This window comes from Rhinopithecus roxellana, chromosome 20 (genome assembly GCF_007565055.1).
Source record: "Rhinopithecus roxellana isolate Shanxi Qingling chromosome 20, ASM756505v1, whole genome shotgun sequence".
Classification (NCBI taxonomy): Eukaryota; Metazoa; Chordata; class Mammalia; order Primates; family Cercopithecidae; genus Rhinopithecus; species Rhinopithecus roxellana.
In genome coordinates this window covers 41,903,831-41,930,141 of record NC_044568.1, presented here as the reverse complement: position 1 = coordinate 41,930,141, position 26,311 = coordinate 41,903,831, and the positions used below count along the sequence as shown (strand labels likewise).

The 26,311-nt window shown below is 46.4% G+C and overlaps 1 protein-coding gene across 5 annotated transcripts in view; it reads left to right on the top strand.

Moving 5' to 3' along the window:
* The window catches only part of ADGRG5 (adhesion G protein-coupled receptor G5), a 34,827-nt gene extending 31,695 nt beyond the window's left edge, over window positions 1-3,132 (top strand). For all 5 annotated transcript variants that reach the window (XM_010365489.2, XM_030925546.1, XM_030925543.1 and 2 more), the window contains 2 exons: window positions 773-1,050; window positions 1,406-3,132. In XM_010365489.2, the coding sequence (XP_010363791.1) occupies window positions 773-1,050; window positions 1,406-1,506 (379 nt within the window). In that variant the 3' untranslated portion in view covers window positions 1,507-3,132. The remainder of the gene's footprint in view (window positions 1-772; window positions 1,051-1,405) is intronic.
* The last annotated feature ends 23,179 nt before the right edge of the window (window positions 3,133-26,311 follow it).

Here is a 26,311-nt window from a genome sequence, read left to right as displayed (position 1 = left end):
AGAAAGTCCTTACGTTCCCTGTCTCTGAACCCTATTCTCCTGCCTCAGCATGACATTGTGTCTGACTAAAAGGTGGCATCTGTCTTGAAGGTGTCTTGGGGAGGCAGAGGGTGGAGGCCTCTGGGAGGGCCTGGGATCAGGGCTGGCTTTGGTCAGTTCTCCATGGCTCTGTGCTCAGCCCTCAGTGAGCTCTCCTGCTGCTCTGTATGCTCTCAGGTTGACACTGGAGGGCCCTTGTCCACAAGCCACGGGTTGGCAGCCTGCCCACTGTCCAGCGCAGGCCATGGTGGCCCCGTCTAGGTGGGGAGAGGCTCCTAGGTAGGGGTGTCCCACTGCAGAGATGAAGATGAGGCAGCGACAACCATGTAGTGGGGTGGAAGGGAGAGTTTCCAGGAAAGAGGACTCTGGGCCAAGCGTCCAATAGAAGATGGGGCACGCCGGCCTTGGGCTGGCCATGGAAGCAGAGAGGAGTAAGATGTGGAAAGGAGACAGGAAGAATTTTCAGGGTGGTGAAGACATGGGGACGTGAGAGAAACCACTGTGACTGGAAAGGTGGGCATGAGGGAGCTTCAGATCATTGACCAAGGCGGCAGATGCATCCTCTGGTGGTGGCCTGGCTGGAAAACCGGGTGAGGGGCTTCACCGTGTGTTCAGTCAGGCAAAAAACAATAGAGCCTGAGCCAGGAGACGGAGTGGGGCTTCAGGGAGTGACGCTGGCCTCCTCGCGGGCCTAGGAGCCACCGTGAGCCCGACACATCACCTTCCCCTGCAGATGCTGGGTGCGGAGCCCTGTGGTACACAGTGTCCTGGTCATGGGCTACGGTGGCCTCACGTCCCTTTTCAACCTGGTGGTGCTGGCCTGGGCGCTGTTGTCCCTGCGCAGGCTGCGGGTGCGGGCGGACGCACCGAATGCCAGGGCCTGCCGTGACACTGTCACCGTGCTGGGCCTCACCGTGCTGCTGGGAACCACCTGGGCCTTGGCCTTCTTTTCTTTTGGCGTCTTGCTGCTGCCCCAGCTGTTCCTCTTCACCATCTTAAACTCACTCTACGGTAGGGCTGGAGGGTGGCCTGGAGGAAGCCACCTGGCAGGGGGTGTATGGCTGGTGGGATGTTCACTGCCAAAGGGGTTCAGGTGAAGGGGGCGAGTGGGGCACTGACATCCAGCCCACAGCCCCACTAGCTAAGATGGTGGGGGCTACATCTGCATGAAGGTACCCTATGGTCTGGCCACAGCCGCTCTTCCAGCTCTGAGGCTCTGCCACTGCTGGCCTCCTACAGTAAGAGATTCTGGGAGTTGGCTCATGGGCCCCAGGGAGGCCAGCTTGCTGAAGCCAAGGAGACCCTAGCCTCTGGGGAAGCCCACGCTGCCCCGTAGCACTCCCACCTACCAGCCTTTCTCTTGCAGGTTTCTTCCTTTTCCTGTGGTTCTGTTCCCAGCGATGCCGCTCAGAAGCAGAGGCCAAGGCACAGGTAGAGGCCTTCAGCTCCTCCCAGACAACGCCGTAGTCTGGGCCTCCTGGCCTGGAACCCTCAGCCTCTCTGGCTGCCAGTAGCCTGAGGCCACGGCTCCCGCTAGAGGGTGGCAGGCTTGCTACTGGACCCCAGAGGCCACTGTGACCCTCAAGGGGACTTTTCCACTTCCACAGCCTCTCCAGGCACTGAAGGGAAGGTGTTGCTCTACCTCTCCCTGACATTTTGCTCCAGGGCAGATCCAACCTCACCTGGGGCAGCAAACTTTGTCCTGGTACCTGGGCCCAGCTGGCCAGGGATGTGGGCAGAGCACCAGCCTGGGCATCAGGAGGCTGAGTTTCAAGACCCTGGGCCTGCCACTTCTCACCGACCCTAGGTATCCACAGCTGTGACACGGGGGCAAGTGGCTTTGTTTCAGTTTAACCCGGGAGCTTAGTAAAGATTGCATAAGACCAGGGGGAAGAGTGTCACTGTGGGGTGGGAATTCCCACAGCCTCCACCTGCTTGCTAGGGTCAGGATCTCATCCAAGCTGCCATGGAAGCACCTGCTTGGTCCTGTCATCTTCCTCCTGGGGAGGGCCAGACAGCATCTTGGCTTGGGGCAGGTGGGACCTACCCAGGGTCTGAGACTTTACTGGCCTATGCCTGAGGCCTCTTTTCCTTTAACTCCCTAAATTATGATGACTCCAAGTCCAAGCCCACCCTTCCCAAAGATTGGGAGGTTCAGCCCTTCCCAGAGGCTCCTACTGTGTACTCCCAAGACTTCTACAGACCATTTGGACCAGTAGCCCATCCCACAGAGTTTTCTTGGGGGGCAGAGGAAAACACTTCTTTCTCCTCCTGCTGAATCAGCTGGACCCCAGTGACCTGGCTATTTGGTGATTGGGCAGGATTGAATTTGCCCTGGTAGGCGTGAGAGTGTGGGTTTTAAATCCAAAGCTCAGGCCATAGTTGCAGAGAATCACCCTTACCCCAGACCTGTCAGACCCTGTGGGAGACTGCGCTCATGAAGCCAGTGAGTTTCCCCGGACGAACACGAGGGGGCGCCGCTGGCCAACACTCAGAGGCCCTTGGCGCCAAGACTGCATCTGGAATAGCTCAAACACCTGTTTGCAGACCCCATGCACCAGCTGGAGGGGCCGTAATTGCAGGACTGTGCCTGCTGAGTGACCCGCTTCCTCTAGAAGGAAAGGCAAGACACATTTACATGGCCATTTGTCTCTTTTCCCAATGCGCCGTTGCGCTGTCACTTTTGGGGGCTGCACCCCAGATATAGCTGGCACCAGAGCAGGGCTGGGGTAGGTGCTCAGGGCCCTGCCCCAGGCCATCGGGCAGTTTTGATGACCTCGAAGGTCACAGGCAGAAAATGGGAGCAGGATTTCCTCTGGAAAAGTTCTCCTGGGATATCTTCTGCTCTTCTGTACATTTCCAGACGCAAGTAACTCCTTCACCAGGCAGTGAGTGGCGCAGGCTCTGGAGCCAGGCTGCTTGGGCTCCAATGCCAGCTCTGCCACTTGCTAGCTGTGAGACTGTGGACAAGCCACTCAGCCTCTCTGTGCGTCAGTTTTCCTATTTGTAAAATAGAGGCCAGTGGTACCTATTTTGAAGACTAAGTAAAATAATTCAAATAAAGAGACTTGGCACAGAGTAATTGCTCAGTAAGTGGTTGCTGGTATTATCATTAGTATTTTTGTTATTATTATTAACAGTGTTGACTGAGTTTCAGAGGCCAGCCTGTCTAAGCCCCAGGCCCAGCTCTGCTCAACCTTGCAGGCACAACTCCTTCTTAGGCACATCTCACCATGCCTCGGTTTCTTTCCCCAGAGGGGCCTCTACTCCCACCTTGCTGGCTTTCTGCTGTTCTAGGAATAGTCCCCACACAGTGCAGCCTCCAGGCCGTGCCACATGTCCCCCGACCACCCAGTTCCCCAATCTTCCAGTCTATTGAAATTCCTGGTGGTCATTTATCACATCTTCTACAAAATCGCCCCAGTGGTGCGTAGAGAAGGCCTCTTTCCCAAGCTAACTCCAGGCAGAATCTCCCCACCCCTACCACCATCTGGGTGATGTGAGCACCCATCCAAGCTCCCATGGTTAAGCCCAGGCTCTCCAGGCCTTGGGGTGGGGGTCCCCATGCTAATGAGGGTCCCGAGGAATCATGGGAACCTTTAGCTCGTCTCTTGGGCAGCTCCAGGGAGCGGGGACACAGGCTCCTGCTGTGGCTGGGTTTGCATAGAGCCCCCCAGCCCAGAGCCTGGCCTCTCAGCCCTCACCAAGCCCAGGGCTGCCCAAGGGAGGATGTGGCCACAGCGACACGGGATGAGACTGGCAGTTCCAGGAAGCAGCCCCAAGCTTGTGGCCCTGAGCCCCGCTGGGGTCCAGGCTCTGGGCAGGGACCACTTCCTGGAAATGTCTCACCCGGGTGTGGGGGAGGGACTGAGGGAGATGGTGTGGAACCAGGGCCCCGTGTCCCCCTTCCTCTCCCTCCCAGCAAAGCCCAGATGGGGCCCAGGGGCCAGCTCTTGGGAGCGTCCAGACTCTGCCGGAGGATGGAATGGGGTGGAGTCTGGGGGCTGCTGTTGAGAGCCAGGGACTCAGAGCAGGCACTTGGTGAACGGATGACATGTAAATGTCAACAGGACCACAGATTTGGAGATTTCTGTGTGTGGTTTTGTTACTGTTATTTCAGAAAGGGGTGTGTGCATGTGTGTGTATGTGGGGCTATTGAAAATAGGGTTGTCAGATAAAATATCAGATGCCCAATTTGGAAGACATATTAAAACATTATTCGTTGTTTACCTGGATTCACATGTAGCAGGGTATCCTATGTATTGATGTATTTTGATTTTTGCTAAACTTGGAAACTCTAATGAGAAGAGCATTGGCTCAGGAGTCCAGGGTGTAGACTCTTCACTCTCTAAATCCACCCAGGCTGTGCTGCGGGGGCAGCCCCTCGGCCCACTGGATGAGTCCCCCTCATTCACAGCCCACTCAGCTTGAGGTGTTCCTATTGCCAGTCAAAGCCACCTCCAGAAACCCCAAGGGGTCTGCCGTGGGTGTCCCCACCCCTGCTATCAGCCCTGGTGCAGACCTAGCCTCCATCTCCTGCAGAGGCCCCATGGCCTCCCTGCCTCCCCACTCCCAATTCCAACTTCATCCAGAAGCTAGAGGGTGTTTTCCATCCTTCAGCCTCCCGTGTCCTCCCCTGCGGAAGCCGTTCCACGGCACCCCCACGTCATTGCCACACTCCCCACTGGAACTGGAAAGGCTCAGGGTCCAGCTTGTGTCCCCCTCTCCAGCCGTGTCTTACCACTCCTTCCCCCCTCCTCCTCGGTGCTGCCACACTGAACAGCTTTCAGTTCCCTGAACAGGTTCTTTCTCATCTCTGGGCTGTTCTCTGTCTGGAAGGCTCTCCTGTGCGTCTTGTTTGTGGAGTGATGGTGACACATCCTTCAAGTCTCAGCCTTGCACATCCTCATTTCCCTCAGTCCAGACTGGGAAGGGGTCCCTGACCTGCAAATCTAGGGTGGGGCCTCCTTTCAGCCTCACCACCTGCACCCTTCCCCTGTGACAGACGTTATTTCTCTGTGTTATGACTGTCCCTGTCTGTCTCAGCTGCCAGACCGAGAGCATTTTGGAGACAGGTGCTGTGTCTCATTGGCTCATTCATTCACCCATCACGTAATTGTTAAACACTTGTTATATTCTAGGCACTGCACTAGTTGCTGAGGATATATAAGTGAACAAGTCATCACATTCTTGTGGGGAAGAAACGTCTTACACTGAACAGTTTGACAAAGAGACAGGACAGGTGGCAACAAGTGCTGAGAAGAAAAATTAAGGACGGTGAGGGAATAGAGTGGCCAAGAGCCTGGGTTTCAACAGAAGGAGCTGGAGAATGAGCCCAGGGGCGCTGGAGCTGGGGGCATGGGAGAGGATCAGAGAGCTGGCATGAACTGGCTTATCACCTGGAGGGGAGGGCTCGTTCCAAAGCCAGTCTTATAGCAAAGTTTTCCATTTGGTGATAGTGAACTTTGGAAGAGCTAGGGGTGGGGAAGATGGGAAGTTGAATCTCCTCTGAGATATAACTCTCTGAGGGGACTGAGGTGGTCCTGAGTTGGGGTGCCCCTTGCTACTGGCAAGAGAGAAGCAAACAATATGGAGGAAAGCTTCCCTTGGTTAGGCCAGGAGGATGCCCAGAGTGAGATCAGGCAATGGGCTTCAATACAAAACTTACCAAATCACAAGAAAGTAAGCCACCGAGTGAGAGTCAGCAGAAAAGAAGGAAGTAACAGATTTAGACCCCAGGGATGGAATACAGAATAGCCATATATGACATGTTTAAAGAAACACAAGATGCAATTGCAAACATGAGCATATAAATGAACAGGAATGAAGAGAGAGAGATATTTGGGGGAAAAAAAGGAACTTCAAGAAATAAAATATTATCTCAAGTTGGATATGGTGTCTCATGCCTTTAATCCTAGTGACTCCAGAAGCTGAGGCGGGAGGATCACTTGAGGCCAGGCGTTTCAGACCACCCTGGGCAACATAGCAAGACCCCTGTCCTATAAAAAAAAAAATAGCCAGGCATGGTGGGGGCACACCTGTAGTTCTAGTTACTTGGGAGACTGAGGCAGGAGGATTGCTTGAGCCCAGGTGTTTGAGTCTGCAGTGAGCTATAATCACTCCACTGCACTCAAGTCTGAGTGACAGAACAAAACCTTGTCTCTACTAAAAAAAAATAAAAATAAAAAATACCTCAAAATCTAAAATTCAACTAACAGTAAACAGTTGAATAGAGAGTTAATTAGCCCAGCGTGGTGGCGTGTGCCTGTAGTCCCAGCTACTCAGGAAGCTAAGGTGGGAGGATGGTTTGAGCCTGGGAGGCAGAGATTGCAGTAAGCCGAGATTGTGCCGAGATTGTGCCACCGCACTCCAACCTGGGCAATAGGGCCAGACCTTGTCTTAACAACAACAACAACAACAAAAAGACAAACAAACAAAAACCAAACAAAAAGAGAATTAGTAAGCCTGGAGTTATATACATAAAGCATGCAACAGAGATAAGAAGATGGATAACATGAAAAGAGCTTAAGAGACATAGAGAATAAGAATGAGAAGATCTTATATATTAGAGTCCCAAAAGAAGCAAATAAAGGGAGCAGGAAAGAGGCGGTATTTGAAAACGAAATGGCTGCACGTTTTCCAGAAGCGATGAAAAAACAGTCCCAGAAGCAGGAAACACGAAGTATCTCAAGCATAATACATAAATCCATGCTTATACACATTTTATTGAAACTACAGAATGTCGGCCGGGCGCGGTGGCTCAAGCCTGTAATCCCAGCACTTTGGGAGGCTGAGACGGGCGGATCACGAGGTCAGGAGATCGAGACCATCCTGGCTAACATGGTGAAACCCCGTCTCTACTAAAAAATACAAAAAACTAGCCGGGCGAGGTGGCGGGCGCCTGTAGTCCCAGCTACTTGGGAGGCTGAGACAGGAGAATGGCGTGAACCCGGGAGGCAGAGCTTGCAGTGAGCCGAGATTGCGCCACTGCACTCCAGTCTGGGCGACAGAGCGAGACTCCGCCAAAAAAAAAAAAAAAAAAAAGGAACTACAGAATGTCGGAGAGAAACGATGAAAGTGGGCAGAGAGAAAGGACAGATTGCCTATCAAGGACAACAGAACGTGAGCTGGCTTCTCAACCACCGTGACAAAAGCTAGGAGGCGGGAGTAATAGCTTTAAAGTGATGACAGCAAATAAATGTCCACTTAGAAGTGTGTCCAGCAGGGGCCAGGTGCTGTGGCTCACGTCTGTAATCCCAGCACTTTGGGAGGCCAAAGTGGGCAGATACCTGAGGTCAGGAGTTCGAGACCAGCCTGGCCAACATGACGAAACCTCATCTTTACTAAAAATACAAAATTAGCCAGGTGTGGTGGTGCACGCCTGTAATCCCAGCTACTTGGGAGGCTGAGGCAGGAGAATCACTTGAACCCGGGAGGTGGAGATTGCAGTGAGCCAAGATTGTGCCACTGCACTCTAGCCTGGGTGACAAAAGCAAAACTCCATCTGAAAAAAAAAAAAAAAGTGCGTCCAGCAAAACTGTTACTGGTGGAAGATATCCAAGTTACCGTTGGTGAATCCGTTTGGATCTGCAGTAACCTCTTGCCTCCTCAGAAGAAAGAATTTGACTGAGGGGTATAAGGCAAAAGGAGAGACTGGGCGAAGTTCAGAGCACGAGTCAAAGTTTATTGAAAAGCTTTAGGGCCGGGCGTGGTGTCTCACGCCTGTAATCCCAGCACTTTGGGAAGCTGAGGCGGGCAGATCACTTGAGGTCAGGAGTTTGAGAACTCCCTGGCCAACATGTTGAAACCACGTCTCTACTAAAAACATAAAAATTAGCTGGGCCTGGTTGTGGGTGCCTGTAATCCCAGCTACTCGAGAGGCTGAGGCAGGAGAATTGCTTGAACCCAGGAGGCAGAGTTTGCAGCGGCCTGGGCAACACAGTGAGACTCCGTCTCAAACAAAACAAAACAAAAGAACTTTTAAAACAGTAAGGAAAGGAAGAAGAAGAAAAGTACAACGTGGAAGAAGGCCAAGCGGTTGACCTGAGAAACTGAGTGCACAGCTTGGCCTCTTGACTTGGGGTTTGATACCTTGGCATACGTCCAGGATCTTGAAAGTAAGCTGCGCCCCACTCCTGAGATCTTACTGAGCAGCTGCTGATCGCTTGCAGGTGTTTTCTATTAGGAGGCTGCCTTTCCCCGGTGCAGGCTGTGACCAATTACTTTACAGAAACAGTTAACAACCAACTGACCACCACCTGATGGTCACCCAACACTCCTTGTGTGTGTGTGTGTGTGTGTATGTGTGTGTGTGTGTGTGTATGTGTGTGTGTGTGTATGTATATGTGTGTGTGTGTGTGTATGTATATGTGTGTGTGTGTGTGTGTGTATGTATATGTGTGTGTGTGTGTGTATGTATATGTGTGTGTGTGTGTGTATGTGGGTGTGTGTGTGTATGTATATGTGTGTGTGTGTGTGTATGTGTGTGTGTGTGTGTATGTATATGTGTGTGTGTGTGTGTATGTGTGTGTGTGTGTATGTATATGTGTGTGTGTGTGTATGTGGGTGTGTGTGTGTATGTATTGTGTGTGTGTGTATGTTGTGGGTGTGTGTGGTATGTGTGTGTGTGTGTGTGTGTCTGTGTGTGTGTTGTATGTATTGTGTGTGTGTGTGTTGTAGTGTGTTTGTGTGTGTGTCTGTCTCTGTGTGTGTGGTGTGTGTCTTTGTGTGTGTGTGTTGTCTGTGGTGTGTTTGTCTGTGTGTGTTGTGTCTGTCTCTGTGTGTGTGTGTGGTCTGTGGGTGTGTGTGTCTGTCTCTGTGTGTTTGTGTGTTGTCTCTCTGTGTTTGTTTGTCTGTCTCTGTTGTGTGTGTTGTGTTTGTTTGGTTGTGTGTCTGTCTCTGTGTGTGTGTGTCTTGTGTGTGTGTGTTGTCTTGGTTGTGTCGTCTCTGTGTGTTTGTCTGTCTCTGTTGTTTGTGTCTGTTCTCTTGTGTGTGTTTGTGTGTTTCTGTGTGTGTGTGTGTGTCTGTGGTTTGTGTGTCTGTTCTCTGTGTGTGTCTTTCTCTGTGTTTTGTTGTGTCTGTCTATTTTTGTTTTTTTCTTATCTGTTTGTGTTGTGTGTGTATGTGTATGTGTGTGTGTGTGTGTGTGTGTATGTGTGTGTGTGTGTGTTGGGGGAAAGTCCTTTCCTGCCCTGCTCATACCTAACTAGTAACCCACTGTAATAAAACTACCATTCAAGAATGAAGACAAAAAGGAAAAAAAATACATTTAACCTATACAGGTAAATACAAGCTGAGAATGACCCAAAGAAACTCCCAAAGGATGTACTTCAAGAAGGAAAATGATTCCAGGTCAGCCTAAGATGCAAGAAGAAGGAATGGTGAGGTTAGAAAATGGTAAAAGTGGCCGGGCGCAGTGGCTTACGCCTGTAATCCCAGCACTTTGGGAGGCCGAGGTGGGTGGATCACGAGGTCAAGAGATCGAGACCATCCTGGCTAACACGGTGAAACCCCATCTCTACTAAAAATACAAAAAATTAGCCAGGCGTGGTGGTGCACACCTGTAATCCCAGCTACTTGGGAGGCTGAGGCAGGAGAATGGCGTGAACCCAGGAGGCGGAGCTTGCAGTGAGCCCAGATTTCGCCAGAGCGAGACTCTGCCTCAAAAAAAGAAAGAAAGAAAGAAAGAAAAAAATGGTAAAAGGCTGGGCACAATGGCTCACACCCATAATCTCAGCACTTTGGGGGACCAAGGTGGGACGAGACCATGAGTCCAGGAGTTCAAGACCAGCCTGGGCAACATGGTAAAACCTTGTCTCTACTAAAAATACAAAAATTAGCCAGGTGTGGTGGTGTGCACCTGTAGTTCAAGCTACTTGGGAGGCTGAGATGGGAGGATCACCTGAGCCCAAGGAAGTCAAGGCTGCAGTGAGCTGTGATTGTGTCACTGCACTCCAGCTTGGGTGACAGAATGAGACCTTGTCTCAAAAATAAATAAATTTAAAAATAGTAAGTGTAGCTAAAGCCAATCCAAAAATCATCTGTATAAAATAATAATTTTATTTGCGATGTTAAGAAGAAGGAATGGGCCGGGCGCGGTGGCTCAAGCCTGTAATCCCAGCACTTTGGGAGGCCGAGACGGGCGGATCACGAGGTCAGGAGATTGAGACCATCCTGGCTAACACGGTGAAACCCCGTCTCTACTTAAAAAAAAAAATACAAAAAACTAGCCGGGCGAGGTGGCGGGTGCCTGTAGTCCCAGCTACTCGGGAGGCTGAGGCAGGAGAATGGCGTGAACCCAGGAGGCGGAGCTTGCAGTAAGCCGAGATCGCATCACTGTACTCCAGCCTGGGCGACAGAGCAAGACTCCGTCTCAAAAAAAAAAAAAAAAAAAAAAAAGAAGAAGGAATGTGAAATGTTGGAGAATAATAGTGTATAAATAAAGAAGAGTAAGATTGGAGCTAGTGTCCTAAAGTGTTAGCTAGCATTTGTGGGGAGGGGTAAGGAGGGTGTTAAGATATGGTTTAATATGAGATATTATTAGTTAACTGCATGTGGTAAAACTTCAAGGGTTTAATTGCCTTTAGCTTAAAATAAAAAGCAACTTCAAGGGCAGTAGAGAGAAAAATGTAGGACAGATAAAACAAATAAAGCTCAAAGAAAAAGAAACAAAAAGTGGAACTAATAGAAATCCAAAAGTAAGATAATACAAACGTACCCAAATACATCCATAATTATAATAAATATAAATAGACTAAATGGATCAGTTAAAAGGCAAGAGACATTAAGATTGAATGCAAAAACAAAACCCAGGTATATGCCATTTATAAGAAACACAGCTCAAGTAAAAGGACATGGAAAGGTTGAAAGTAAAAAGATGAATCAAGGCTGGGTGTAGTGGCTCACACCTATAATCCCAACACTTTGGGAGGCTGAGGAAGGAGGATTGCTTGAGTCCAGGCATTCACGACCAGCCTGGGCAACACAGTGAGACCTCATTTCTAAAAAAACCAAAAAAATTTGAAAATCAGCGACGCATAGTGGTATGTGCCTGTAGTCCCAGCTACTTTGGAGGCTGAGGCAGGAGGATAACTTGAGCCCTGGAAGTGAAGGCTGCAATGAGCTGTGATCCTACTACTGCACTCCAGCCTGGGCAACACAGTAAGACTGTCTCAAAAAAAGAAGAAAACAAAAATGAATCAAGATATGTGAAGGAAAAAATAAACAAACGATAACCTGTATAGCAATTTTGATATAAAACAAATTATGTTTTAAAGCACAATGCACTAATAGAGAAGGTCACAACATAATGATAAAGTGTTCAATTCACCAAGAAGGTATAATAAAGTAGCCTTAAAAGGTATAAGGCAAAAATTGGGCCGGGCACAGTGGCTCACACCTGTAATCCCAGCACTTTGGGAGGCTGAGGTGGGTAGATCACCAGGTCAGGTGATCGAGACCATCCTGGCTAAATGGTGAAACGCTGTCTCTACTAAAAATACAAAAAATTAGCTGGGCGTGGTGGCACGTGCCTGTAGTCCCAGCTACTCAGGAGGCTGAGACAGGAAAATGGTGTGAACCCGGGAGGTGGAGGTTGCAGTGAGCCGAGATCGTGCCATTGTACTCCAGCCTGGGCAACAGAGTGAGACTCTGTCTCAAAAAAAAAAAAAAAAAAAAAAAAAAAGTATAAGGCAAAAATTGAAAAAAGTTTTTCAAGCTCAAAATAATTGGAGAGTTATGCCATATCCATGGATTGGAAGACTCAATATTGTTAAGATGAGAGGATTCTCTAAACTGGGGAGATTCAATGAAATCCCAAGCAAAATCACAACAGACTTTTTTTCCCACAAAGGCGCAAAGGCAATTGAATGGAGGTAAAGGATAATCTTTTCAAAAAATGATGCTGGAACAAATAAGCATCTATATGCAAAAAATATGAACCTCGACCCATATCTCATACCATGGACAAAAATTAACTAAGTGAATCATAGATCTAAACATAAAGTACAAAGCTATAATACCTCTAGAAGAAAACATAGGCAAAAATCACTGTGACCGTGGTTAGACAAACATATCTTAGGACACAAAACAGGCAAAAATAGATAAACTAGACCTCATTCATAGAGAAACCATACCTATTTATCAAAAATAGATAAACTAGACCTCACCTCTGCTCTTCAGAAGACACTCTTAAGGAGAAATAAAAGGAAAAACTAGAAGAAAAACTTTGCAGAAATACATAGCTGACAAGGGACTTATATCCAGAATATATAAGAACTCACATGCTGGGTGTGGTGGCTCACACCAGTAATCCCAGCACTTTGGGAGGCCGAGGTGGGCAGATCACCTGAGGTCAGGGGTTCCAGAGCAGCCTGGCAAACATGGTGAAATCCCATCTCTACTAAAAATGCAAAACTTAGCCAGGTGTGGTGGTACATGCCAGTAATCCCAGTTCCTTGGGAGGCTGAGGAAGGAGAATAGCTTGAACCCAGGAGGCGGAGGTTGCAGTGTGCCGGATCCCACTGTACTCCAGCCTGGGCAACAAGAGTGAAATGCTGTCTCAAACAATAAAAGGAAAAAAGAACTCTTACATCTAAAAAAAAAATCAAATAAAAGATGGACAAAAGGTTTGAACAGACATTTCACCAGTGAAGGGATATGGATGGAAAAGAAGCACATGAAAAGATACTCAACATCTTTAATGATAAAGGAGATGCAAATTAAAACCACAATGAGAATATGCTACACATCTATTAGTAAACTACATAAAAAACAAACGCAAAACCCCAGATTGTCTATGCCAAGTGCTAACCGGGGTACAAAGCAGCTGGCACTGTCATATACTGCTAGTGGAAATACACATGGTACAGTCACTTCGGAAAACAGATTGACAGTTTCTCACAGGTTAAATATACACCGACTTTATGCTCTAGCAATCCCACTCCTAGATATTTATCCAAACAAATAAAAACACATGTCTGCACTGATACCTGTATGCAAACGTTTAAAGCATAGCAGCTCTACTGAGACATAATTCATATACCATAAAGCTAACCCTTTGAAGTTTTCCGTGTAGTGGTTGCGGTTGTAAAACCGTTACCACTACCTAATTTTGGAACTTTTTCATCATGCCAGAGAAAGACCTCATACTCATTAGCAGTAACTCCCCACTTCTCTCTCCTCCCAGACCCTGGCCAACTATTTATCTACTTTCTGTCTCTACGAATTTACCTATTCTGGACATTAATTATTCAATATAAATGAAATAACATATATCACAAGTAGAATCTTTTGTTTGGAGATTTTTTTCTTAACTTAGCATGATATTTTCAAGGTTCATCCATGTTGTAGAACGTATCAGAATTTCATTCTGTTTTCTGGCTGAATAATATTCCACCATGAATATACCACATTTTGTTTAACAATTCATCTTTTTTTTTTTTTTTTTTCTTTTTGAGACAGAGTCTTGCTCTGCTGCCCAGACTGGAGTGCAGTGATGCAAACATGGTTCACTGTAGCCTCGACTTCTTGGGCTCAAGTGATTCTTCCACTTTAGCCTCCCAAGTAGCTGGGACTACAGGCACATGCCACCACGCCCAGCTAAATCTTTTATTTTTTGTAATGATGGGGTTTTACCATGTTGCCCAGGCTCGTCTCAAACTCCTGGCCTCAAGGGATCCCTCTGCCTTGGTGGCCCAAAGTGCTGGGATTACGGGTGTGAGCCACCAAATCCAACTGGGACTTTTTTTTTTTTTTTGAGATAGAGTCTTGTTCTATCCCCTAAGCTGGAGAACAGTAACACAACCTTGGCTCACTGCACCCTCTGCCTCCCAGGTTCATGGGATTCTCCTGCCTCAGCCTCCCCAAGTAGCTGGGACTACAGGCGTGCGCTACCATGACTGGCTAATTTTTGTGTTTTTGGTAGAGACGAGTTTTGCCATCTTGGCCATTCCAGTCCTGAACTCCTGACCTCAGGTGATCCGCCCGCCTCAGCCTCCCAAAGTGCTGGGATTACAGGCGTGAGCCACTGCACCTGGCGGAGACTTTTTAAGCTATTAAAAATATAATATATTCTGAGAGTGGTGGTGATTGCGTAACTGTATATATAAAAACTCACAGAACTGCTCATTTAAAAAGTAAATTGTATTGTGTTTAAATTTACTCCAATAAACTTGACTTCTAAAAGTTGATAGAAGCCAGGCGCAGTGGCTCACGCCTGTAATCTCAGCACTTTGGGAGGCCGAGGTGGGGCAGATCACAGGGTCAGGAGTTTGAGACCAGCCTGACCAATGTGGTGAAACCCTGTCTCTACTAAAAATACAAAAATTAGCTCGGTGTGGTGGCACATGCCTGTAGTTCCAGTTACTTGGGAGGCCAACGCAGGAGAATTGCTTGAACCTGGGAGGGAGAGAGGTTGCAGTGTGCTGAGACTGCGCCTTTGCGCTCCAGCCTGGGTGACAGAGTGAGACTCCATCTAGAAAAAAAAAAAAAAAAAAAAAATGGATAGAATAGGGAGACACTGACAAATGTACCACCAATGTGGCATATTTAAAATGCTTCTCTTAATTATTGATAGCAAAGCCGAAAAAAATACCAAAGATTTGAACAACAAGATTAAACTTGATCTAATGGACAGTGATTCAATCCCACCTTCCACAGTTAGGCGCTCTCCCAAGCAATCATGGACCATTTACAAAAATTGATTGTATGCCAGATTAGAAAGCAAGTTCCAAAACATTTCAAAGAAGAGGTACAGGTTGATTTTCCCTTACCCATAATGCTTGGGATCAGAAGTGCTTAGGATTTGGGTTTTTTTTTTTTTTTTTTCTTATTTGGAATATTTGCATTGTATACTTACTGGTTCAGCATCCCTAACCTGAAAATTTGAAATCCAGAATAGTCCAATGAGCTTTTCTTTTCTTTTCTTTTCTTTTCCTTCCTTCCTTCCTTCCTTCCTTCCTGCCTTCCTTCCTTCCTTCCTTCCTCCCTCCTTCCTTCCTTCTTTCTTCTCTCCTTCCCTTCCTTCCTTCCTTCCTTCCTTCCTTCCTTCCTTCCTTCCTTCCTTCCTTCCTTCCTTCCTTCCTCCCTCCCTCCCTCCCTCCCTCCCTCCTTCCTTCCTTCCTTCCTTCCTTCCTTCCTTCCTTCCTTCCTTCCTTCCTTCCTTCCTTCTCTCCTTCCCTCCCTCCCTCCCTCCTTCCTTTCCTTCCTCCTTCCTTCCTTCCTTCCTTCCTTCCTTCCTTCCTTCCTTCCTTCCTTCCTTCCTTCCTTCCTTCCTTCCTTCCTTCCTTCCTTCCTTCCTTCCTTCTCTCTCCTCTCTCTCTCTCTCTCTTTCTTTCTTTCTTTCTTTCTTTCTTTCTTTCTTTCTTTCTTTCCTTCCTTCCTTTCTTTCTCTCTTTCTTTTCTCTCTCTCTCTCCCCTCCTTCTACCCCCCCCTCTCTCTGTTTCTTTTTTTTTGGGACAGAGTCTTGCTGTGTTGGCCAGGGTGGAGTACAGTGGCACTATCATAGCTCACCGGGTATACTGGGCTCAAGGGATCCTCCTACTTCATTCTCCTAAGTAACTGGGACTACAGGTGTGCACCACCACACCTGGCTAATTTTTAAAATTTTGCAGAGACAGGGTCTCACTATGTTGTCCAGGTTGGTTTCGAACTCCTGGGCTCAAGTGATCCTCTCACCTCAGCATCCCAAAGTGCTGGGATTAACGGCATAAGGTACTGTGTCCAGCCCCAATGAGCATTTGAGTGTCATGTCTGTGATTTAAAAGTTTTTTATTTTGGGCCAGGTGTGGTGGCTCACGCCTGTAATCACGGCGCTTTGGGAGGCTGAGGTGGGCACATCACTTGAGGTCAGGAGTTCGAGATTAGCCTAGTCAACATGGCAAAACCCTGTTTCTACTAAAAATAGAAAAATTAGCCTGGCATGGTGGTGCACACCTGTGGTCCCAGCTACTCGGGAGGCTGAGGCAGGAGAATCGCTTGAACCCAGGAGGCAGAGGTTGCCGTGAGCCGAGACTGTGCCACTGCACTCCAGCCTGGGCAACAGCGTAGGACCCTGTCTTAAAACAACAACAACAAGAAACACAACAAACAAAAAAAAATAAAAGTTTTAAATTTTTGAGCATTTTGGATTTTGGATTTTCAGATTAGGGATACTCAACCTGTATTTGATAGAGGACATTCTTAGATCATAATGCAATGAAGTTAGAGGGTAATAACAAAAATACAATTTAAAAAATCCCCATATATTTAGGAATTTGTCACAGGGATCAACAAACTGACCAAAGAAACAGGGAAGAAAGCCTAGAAACAGATGCAGGCAGATGTGGAGCTCTGACCTCTGTCAGTGGGAACATGTCAGATCAGTGTGCAAGAGCGACTATTCATTATTCAGAGTGGGTAAAATTGGTTGTTCACGTGAGGGGAAAGTGCAGTTGGATCGCTACCTTATAGCATAACCAAGATGCAGTTCTAAATGGATTAATAATAGAGGTACAACTTTAACACTGTTTGGAGAAAACATAAGTTAATATCTTTCTGCCTTCAGGGAAAGAATTCTTAAATAAAATACACCAAAAAGCATTAACTGTGATACAATAATTGATACAATTAAAAAATAACAATTTTGTTTCCCCAAAGATACCATTAAGCAAGTGAAAACACAAGCTAAATCTGCGAGAGACATATACACATATACATGTATGATCAGGATTGGTATCAAAAACCCCTATGGACTAGCAAGAAAAGGATAAATGGGCAGAAAAACACATGAACCAGCATTTCACCAAAGATGAAACAGCTATGGCCAAAAAAATATGATGAGATGCTTAAGCCCACTGGCGATCAGGCACGTGGGAATCAAGACCACAACGAGACATCATCTTCCACACGTTTGATTGGTAAACATTATGATGTCTGACACTGCTCAGTGTTGGTGAGGACGTGGATCAACAGGAACTCTCAAAATTGTTGGTGAGAGTGTAATTAGTTCAAGCACTTTGGAAAAGCAGTTAGGCATTTCTCTTTGTATAGAGCAGGGGTCCCTGGCCGCCAGGCCATGAACTGGCTGGGGAGGAATCATGATCACTTGAGCTCCGCCTCCTGTCAGATCAGTGGCAGCGTCAGACTCTCATAGGACTGAGAACCCTATTGTGAACTGTGCATGCAAGGAATCTAGATTGTGCGCTCCTTATGAGAATCTAATGCCTGATGATCTGACGTGGAACAGTTTCATCCTGAAACCATTCCCTGCTGTGCACCCCGAATCTGTGGAAAAATTGTCTTCCATGAAACCAGTCCCTGGTGCCCAAAAGGTTGGGGATCACTGGTATAGAGACACACTGGTACACCTATGCTCTGGCAAATCTACCTCCCTACTATATCTAAGGGGAAGCCTTGCAGTGCTCCTAGAGACACACCTGAGAATGTTCGTAGCAGCGTTGTTAGTAATCACAGAAATAGCCCAACTTCCCCTTGATAGGAGAGTGGCCTTGTGGTATCATCACAGAACAGAACATTCTAAACCTCTAAAACGAATGGACCACAGCTATCAGCCACAGCGTGGGCGAAGCTAAGACACATAGGTGCTGATTAAAAAAAAAAAAAGTTCCAGAGACTACAGTTTCATAACTTTAAAATTTTTACTTAATTATTTTACTTTTTTTTTTTTTTTTTTGAGACAGAGTCTTACTCTGTTGCCCAGGCTGGATTCCAGATTCCAGTGGTGTGACCTCGGCTCATTGCAACCTCCACCTCCTGGGTTCAAGCAATTCTCCTGCCTCAGTTTCCCAAATAGCTGGGACTACAGGTGCACACCACCATGCTCAGCTAATTTTTGTATTTTTAGTAGAGATGGGATTTCACCATGTTGGCCATGTGATCCTCCCACCTCAGCCTCTGGAGTAGCTGGGATTACAAGCACACCACCACACCCAGTTATTTTTATTTTTTATTTTTTGTAGAGACGGGGGTCTCACTATGTTGCCCAGGCTGAGATTACAGGCATGTAATCTTGGTGGATATGCCTTTTTTTTTTTTTTTTTTTCTGGAGACAGTGTCTTGCTCTGTCACCCAGACTGGAGCACAGGGGTGCAATCTCAGCTCACTGCAACCTCTGTATTCCAGGCTCAGGCAATTCTCCTGCCTCAGCCTCCCAAGTAGCTGCAGTTATAGGTGTGTGCCACCATACCTGGCTAATTTTTTGTATTTTTAGTAGAGATTGATTTTCATCATGTTAGCCAGGCTGGTCTCAAACTCCTGGCCTCAAGTTGATCTGCCTACCTCGGCCTCCCAAAGTGCTGGGATTACAGGCATGAGCCACCCGCCCAGCCCATACCTTTTAAATAATGGTTTAATGCCAAGAAAAAGTAAGTAATACGTATCTAAACACTTACACTGCACTGAACTTTACAGACAGAGCTGTAAAGGGTACATACAAAATTCAGGATGCCTCTGGGGTTGGAGAGGGGAGGTAGGGAAGGGTAGGGGAGACTCAGAAATTTAGATTTTATTTGCAGGCGAAGGAGGGGCACTGTTTTCTAAGAAGAGTGATGATACCACCGTATTATTGAAAAATGATGAAAGAGAGCGTGGGGGAAACTGCTGTCTTCCATATTCAGGCTTTTTCTTCTCTGAGCCCATTTCCTCCCTAGCAATGATGAGAGGAAAACACTCCCGGTGAGTCAGATGCTCCCTAAATATGGCTGCCTGTTGAATGTTGACACCAGCCATGTGTTTAGTGTCATCCTGGGAACACGCATGAGGAGCTGAAGCACAGACAGGTTAAGTGGCTCGCCCAGGGTCACACAGGTACTCAGCGCTGGAGCTGAGATCACACCAGGCTCTGCTTCCCCACCAGAACCGTGAGAGGTTAGGAGTGACCCTACTGGACAGGGATATCTGAGGTGGGAGGGGCTGTGTGTGTGCTCATGCTGAGGCTGGCATGCTGAGAACATCAACCTCAATTTTCCTCCCCACAGGGTCCGGCGGGGAGGCAGGGAGCAAGGTCGTTAAGGATGGTCAGGGTGAGGGGGTGAGGGGGGGATTCCCTGACAGCCTGGGTTCTGCCCCTCACTCGCTACAGGCCCACGCAAGCCTCTTGGCCTCTCTGAGGTTCTGTATTCTCACCTGTCAAATGCGGGTTGTCCTGGGTGTTACTTCAAGGGCTGATGAGAAAGGTGTGAGTGGCCTGGCTCACTGCCTGGCGTGACAAGCAATGCATAAATTTATGCTGTATGAGTCACCTGTCCACGGTGGCCCCAGCAGCTCTCTCTAGCAGGGCTTGGCCAAGACTAGGCCCTTCAGAGTGCCAGCAAAGTCCTGGTTTGGTGCCTAGCACACTATAGATGTAGCAAACTGTGTCCAAGAGTGTTTTGATGGGAACCTGCCTGGATGACAGAAGATCAGAGTGTTCTGGAAGGTCCCACCCTTCCCAGCTTCCCACAGCCCCTACGGCCCCCAGCAGCCAAGCCAGGCTCTGGGGTGATCATTCCCATAGCAACCACCAGGGGTCAGGCTGGCCACTTCTGCCTTCTTCCCTCATCCCAGCACCTGTGGGTGGCGATGACATCCCTGCCATCTATGAAGAGGAGCATTTCCAACAAGAGCAGGTTTGAGGCCCTGGCTTGACTTTCCCAGTCCTGTTAAAGAAGAACATTGGTAAGTGTGTCCATCCATCTGTTGGACTGTCTGTTGTTCTAACCCATCCATTTATACTTCTGTCCATTCATCCATTTATCTGTTCATTCTTTTGTCTGCCCATCCATCCATTATCCCTTTGTCTTCTATTTCCTCAGCTATCCATTCATCTCTTCCCTCATCCAGCCATTCATCTGACTATCTATCTGTCCATTGTCCTCCACCCGTCATCCATCCATCCTTCCTCCTTCATCCACTCATCTGTCCATCTGTCCATTCTAATGTCTGTGCATCCATCTGTCCATCCATCCATCCATCCATCCATCCATCCATCCATCCATCCATCCTTCTTTCCTCCTTCATCCGCTCATCTGTCCATCTGTCCATTCTAATGTCTGTGGGTTTACCTCTCCATCCATCCATCCATCCATCCATCCATCCATCCATCCATCCAACGTTCAAACACCTGTCCATCTACCCTCTGCCTATCCAACATGCAGTGAGACCTTCTGTTGAGCCAGGACTTGCTCAGCTCCAGGGTACCCTATGAAGGAAGGAGACCTGGTTCCCGCTTCTGCCACTTCACTCCCCCACCTTTGGCTCACCATTTGCTGGGGCCTGGGGAGGTATTAGGCAGTGTTAACATAGTGAGATGTGTGTGGTCAAGCTTGGGAGTGCAAAAATGTCATAGTTCTTTATTATTTTTTACATCACATTAGACTCCAAGGCCTTCCATCCCCTGCATGGGTAGGAAATTCAATTTGTCCTTTGTGGAGAAGGCCCTTGGGTTAAACAAAAATCTGAGTGGCTTAGGTTGCTTGCTCCTGGAAGGAAAACGAGGAAAGGGCCTGGGGTTAGACCTGGGTGGTCTCATCGTGGTTCTCTGCACCCTCCAGGCTTGGTCCAGGGAAAGCTTTGCTGAGGCTGAGAAGCCTCCTTCTCAGAAGCACCCCAGACCTGCTTTCAGGCTGTGCCTGGCACAGTGGGAGTCTCTGGTCTCAGACAGGCCCTGCATTTGTTCCCTTACCCAGGAACCCAGGCTGCAGGAACACAGACCTCTCTGGAGTGCCTGGAGCCTCTGGGCTAGGCTGCTTCCTCTAGCGGGTTTAGAGTAGGGAAAGAGGCGTCAGGTGGTGCAGGGCAGGAGGGTTTCCTATGGAAGGTGACTTCTACACCAAGACCACAGTGTTGAATAGGGTTAGGCAGGAGAAAAGGGAGGGGAAGTGGCACAGGCTTGGGGTTGGGGGTGACTGGGTGAGAGAGAGAATGCAGGAGAGTGGGCTTGGTGAGCAGAGTGGTGGTGGGAGGAGCCAGAGAGAAACTAGAAAAATAAGGAAGGGCCAATTATGGCGCTCGGGAAGTAAGGAGATACTGAAGGTCTTTGACCAGGGGAGTTCCTGATCCAAGTGGTGTTTCAAAAAGATCACTGTGGCAGTGGGTGGAGACAGGTTGGAGTGGCATCCAGGGAGGAGTAGCTGTCCTGGATTGTCCTTGAGCATCAGCAGCAGATGATGGTGAGCCACCCCACCTGGGTCATGCTGCCAGCAGGAATGAAGGGAGGGGTGAGGCTCTGGGAGGTGTTGGGAGGTAGAACCCACACTGCAGGTCAGGTGAGGATGGGGCATCATCAAGGCTGACGTCTTGGACTCTTGTGTAGTTGGGGTGGCCTGTCTGTAACTAAGGTGGAGAACCCAAGGGAGGGAAGAGAATTGGTGATGTGTGTGGGTCGGTTTGATTGATAGATTGATGGATTTTCAGAGACAGGGTCTACTCTGTTGCCTAGGCTGGAATGTAGTGGCACAATCAGAGCTCACTGCAGCCTCAAACTCCTTGGCTCAAGTGATGCTCCCATCTCAGCCTCCTGAGTAGCTGCAACTACCAGTGTGCACCACAATGCCCAGCTATTTTTAAATTTTTCTGTAGAGATGGGGGTCTTGCTTCCTTGCCTAGGCTGGTCTTGAACTCCTGGCTTCAAGTGACCCTACTGCCGCAGCCTTCCAAAGCATAAGGATTATATATGTGAACCACCATGCCTGGCCTAGTTATTTATTTTTAAGCATTAAAAAATGGTGAACTATGGAGAATACACAGGATATACCAATAGTTTAACAAAAATGATAAGGCAAATCCCTGTGTAACTACAACCCTGGTAAAGACAGAGAACATTGCCACCACCCCAGAAACCCCCATCCCCAATCCTCCATCACAACCTCACTGTGCTGGAGAGGGAAACATTATCCCAACACTTAGAGGAATCTCTCTCTCACTTTTATTTATGGTTTTACCACCTGTACAGTTTTAAACAATACAGTTTTAGCTCTTTAGTTTTAGTTTTGAAACAATACAGTTTTAGTTTTGCTTATTTTGGAAGATTACATGAATGAAACCCACCTTCCTTTACTCAACGTTATATTTGTAAGATTCATCTGCATTGCTGTATGTAGAAGTAGTTCATTGCTGTTCATTGCTGTATACTATTCCAATATGTGAACATACTCTGATTTATTAATCCATTCATTTCCTGATGGATGTTGGGATGTTTGCAGGTTAAAACTGTTATGAACAATGCTACTATAAGCATTCTTATAGGTGAGTAGGTACAAATATGCGTGTACTTCTGCAGGCTCTGTATCTGGAAGTGGACTGTCTGAACCACAGGTCATGAGCATCTTCAATGTTACTAGATAATACCTGCTTTCTAAAGTGGTTGAACAAATTTACAGCCCCACCTAGCCATCCTCTGCCCCCTCCTAAGTGCTCCACAGAGCCACACTCTGTATGGCTAATTTGGGGGAAATCTCATGGGTGTGTCGTGATGGCTCATTGTTATTTTAAATTGTATTTCCATGGCATGTATTTATTGGCCAGTTGGATTTCCTCTTTTTTTTTTTTTTTTTTTTTGAGACGGAGTCTCACTCTGTCGCCCAGGCTGGAGTGCAGTGGCCAGATCTCAGCTCACTGCAAGCTCTGCCTCCCGGGTTCACGCCATTCTCCTGCCTCAGCCTCCCGAGTAGCTGGGACTACAGGCGCCCGCCACCTCGCCCGGCTAGTTTTTTCTATTTTTTAGTGGAGACGGGGTTTCACAGTGTTAGCCAGGATGGTCTCGATCTCCTGACCTCGTGATCCGCCCGTCTCGGCCTCCCAAAGTGCTGGGATTACAGGCTTGAGCCACCGCGCCCGGCCAGGATTTCCTCTTTTGAAGTGCCTATTCAAATGCTTTTCCAGCTTCTTATTGGGTCATTTGGCTCTATAGCAGACACATCTGGGGCCAGCATCACTCTGATTTCAGCCTCCATGTCATGGAGCCTCCCACTGCCAGAAAGTCAGTCTTTCCACATTCTACCCCAGGGACTCCTCCAACCATGTGGGAAAGCCTGGAATGGTGGAGAAATGCTCCAGCCTCCTGACCTTCGTGGAAACAACCCTGGAACTCTCAGGGGCCTTGGAGGTCCCAAAGGAACCCAGTCTTCAGTACCTATAGCAGTGACCTCGACAATGCCTGTGAACTGGGTTTCTACCTCCCTCCCCCACCAACTCCTGCTCCTGGCATGACCTTCTAGATATACTGCCTGCACCCAAGTCCTTGTCTCAGGCTCACTCTTCATTTCTTCCTTGTCCATTTGTAGGAGGTATTTATGTATTCCGGATAGTACTCCTTTGTCAGTTATATTATTGTCAATATATTCTCCCATTCTATGAATTTTCTTTTTCACTTTTTTTCCCTGCTGTCTTTTGACAAACAGACATTCTTTAGTTTAATATATTCTAATTGATTAAACTCTTACTTCTGGTTAGTTTATGTTATGGCCTGGAAGTTTAATAGCTTTTCACCCATAGATCTTTAATTGATTTTGGTGACTGGTACGTGCTAGGGTCAAATTTCATTTTTTTCCCATAGGGATACCCAACTGTTCTAGCACCATTTATTGAAAAGTCAACTCTTCCTTCAATGTTTAGAAATGTCACCTCTGTCATAAACCAGGCAGCCACATATGTATTAGACTACTGGTGAGTGCCCTAACTTGTATATTTCTGCATGTCTTAAATTATTTCTCATTTCAGTTTTAGAATTTTATCTGGGTTTTGCACATTTCCATTTAGATTTATTTCTCAGTACTTGATATATTTGAAGTATTATAAATGATGGTCATATTAGTTATGGCCATGTAACAAATCACTCCAACACTCAGTGGCTAAAACAACAAATATTTATCTCCCCATTTTTGTGTGCCAGGAATCCAGAGGTGGCCTAGCTGAGTGGCTCTGGCTCACGGTCTTTTATGAGGCTTCAGTCAAGTTGGAGGACAGGGCTGAGGTCTCATCTAAGGGCCTGACTGTGGAGGTGATCCACAGGGCTGCCTCGTGACATGGCAGCTAGCTTCACACAGAGCAAGTGATCTGAGAGAAAGAGATAGTACGAGAGAGAGAGAGAGAGAGAGAGAGAGAGAGAGAGAATCCAAGATGGAAGCCACACTCTTTACAACTTAATATCAGAAGGGACATCCCATGATTTCTGCCATATTCTATCATTAGAAGTTAGTCACTAAATCCAGCCCATACAAGAAGATGAGATTACACAAAGGAGTGAATACCAGGAAGTAGGGTTCACTGGGAGACTGCTTTAGAGGCTGCCTATTGCAGTGATTTTTAAAAATTTTCATTTCCTAATTCTTACGGCTGCTATATAGTATTACATAATTATTATTATTTTTGAGATACAGTCTCACTCTGTTGCCCAGGCTGGAGTGCAGTGGTGCCATCTTGGCTCACTGCAACCTCTGCCTCCCAGGTTCAAGTGATTCTTGTGCCTCAGCCTCCCAAGTAGTTGGGAGTACAGGCACATGCCACCTTGCTCAGCTAATTTTTGTATTTTTAGTAGAGATGCCGTTTCACCATGCTGGCCAGGCTGGTCTCAAACTCCTGGCTTCAAGTGATCCACCGGCCTCAGCCTCCCAAAGTGCTGAGATTGCAGATATAAGCAACTATGTCTGGCCTCATAATGATGTTTTAATATTGATTTTTGTATTCAGCAACCTTGCTAAACTCTCTTGTTGAATCTAATAGTTTATCTGTGGATTGCTTTGCATTTTTCATGTACTTATCATATTATCCATGAATGATAAAGTTCATTTTTATCTTTCCAATCCTTGTACGTTTTATTTTATGTTATTTCTTTTCCTTGGTACACAGGCCAGGTCTTACAGAACAAGAGTTTAACAGCTGTGGTAATGGTGAGCTTCCTTATCTTGTTACCAATCTCCAAGGAAAAGTTTTTAACAGTTTCATCTGAAAGTATACTATCTGCTGTAGGGTTTCATATACCTGTATATTTAATCAGATATTATCAGATTTAGGGAGTTCCCTTCTGTTTCCAGCTTGCTAAGGGTTTTCGTCTGTTTTAAAATCATGAATGAATGTTGAATTTTGTCAAACATCTCTTTGCATATATTGCGATCATTATTAGAATTTTGATCTTTTAATGTCGTGAATTACATTAATGTTTTTGGCAATGTAAAAAAAATGTTGCATTTGTTAAACCTCATGTTGTCCTTTTATATATTACTGGATTTAGTTTACTAATTTTTTAAAAGAATTTTTGCATCGATGTTCTTGAGAAAGAGTAGCCTGTAATTTTTCTTTCTCATACTGTCTCGTTGGGTTTTGGTGTCAAGAGTATGCCAGCCTCATAAAACGAGTTTGAGTTTTCATAAGAGTTTGGGGCCAGTTGGAATTATTATTTATTCCTAGAATGTTTGGTATAACTTGCCAGTGGAACTGTCTGGTCTTAAGTTTTCACTGTGGGAAGATTTTTGAGTATAAATACAAATCCTAGAATGTCTAGGACTGCTCAGAATTTCTATTTCTACTTACATCAATTTTTATAAATTTTAAATTTATTGGCATAAAGTTGTTCATAATATTATCTTCTTATATAATTATGGTCATAATAATGTTCTCCTTTTTCTACCTGACATAGGTTATTTATGCTTTTTTTTCCTAGGGTCTTCGTTATTTCTCCAGAGGTTTGCCAATTTTGTTAGTCTCTTCAAAGAGCCAATTTTGATTTTTGTTCATTTTCTTAATTGTATGCTTACTATTTTATTAACTTGTGCTTTGGTCTTTCCTATACTTTTTGGGTTGAATTTACGATTCTTTTTCTAAGCTCTTTGAAATGGATGCTTAATTCATTAATTTTAAGTCTTTATTCTTTTCTAATATATGCTCTATATTTTCTTGTAAGTATTAACTTTAGAAACATTTCCTACCAGCTTTGATATATATATTTTCATTATTATTCACCTCAAAATGCTTTTAGTTTTTCATTGTAACTTCTCTGTGATATATTATAAAGAAGTATGTCTTTAAATTTTCCACATTATGGGGATTTTCTAGTTATTTTTTATCGATTTTAGCTTAATTATATTGTGGTCAGAGCAACATTACATAAATGGTTAAAATTCCTAGAAATTTATCAAGATTTGTTTTAGGCTTAGAATATGAGCCAAATTTATAAACGTTCTGCTTGACACATGTATCTTACAACAATTGTGTGCAGTGTTATACACATGCTCATTAAGTCAAGTTTATTAACAGAGTTCTTCAAATCTTTTATACTCTTTTGTCTTGTTTTTAAAATTA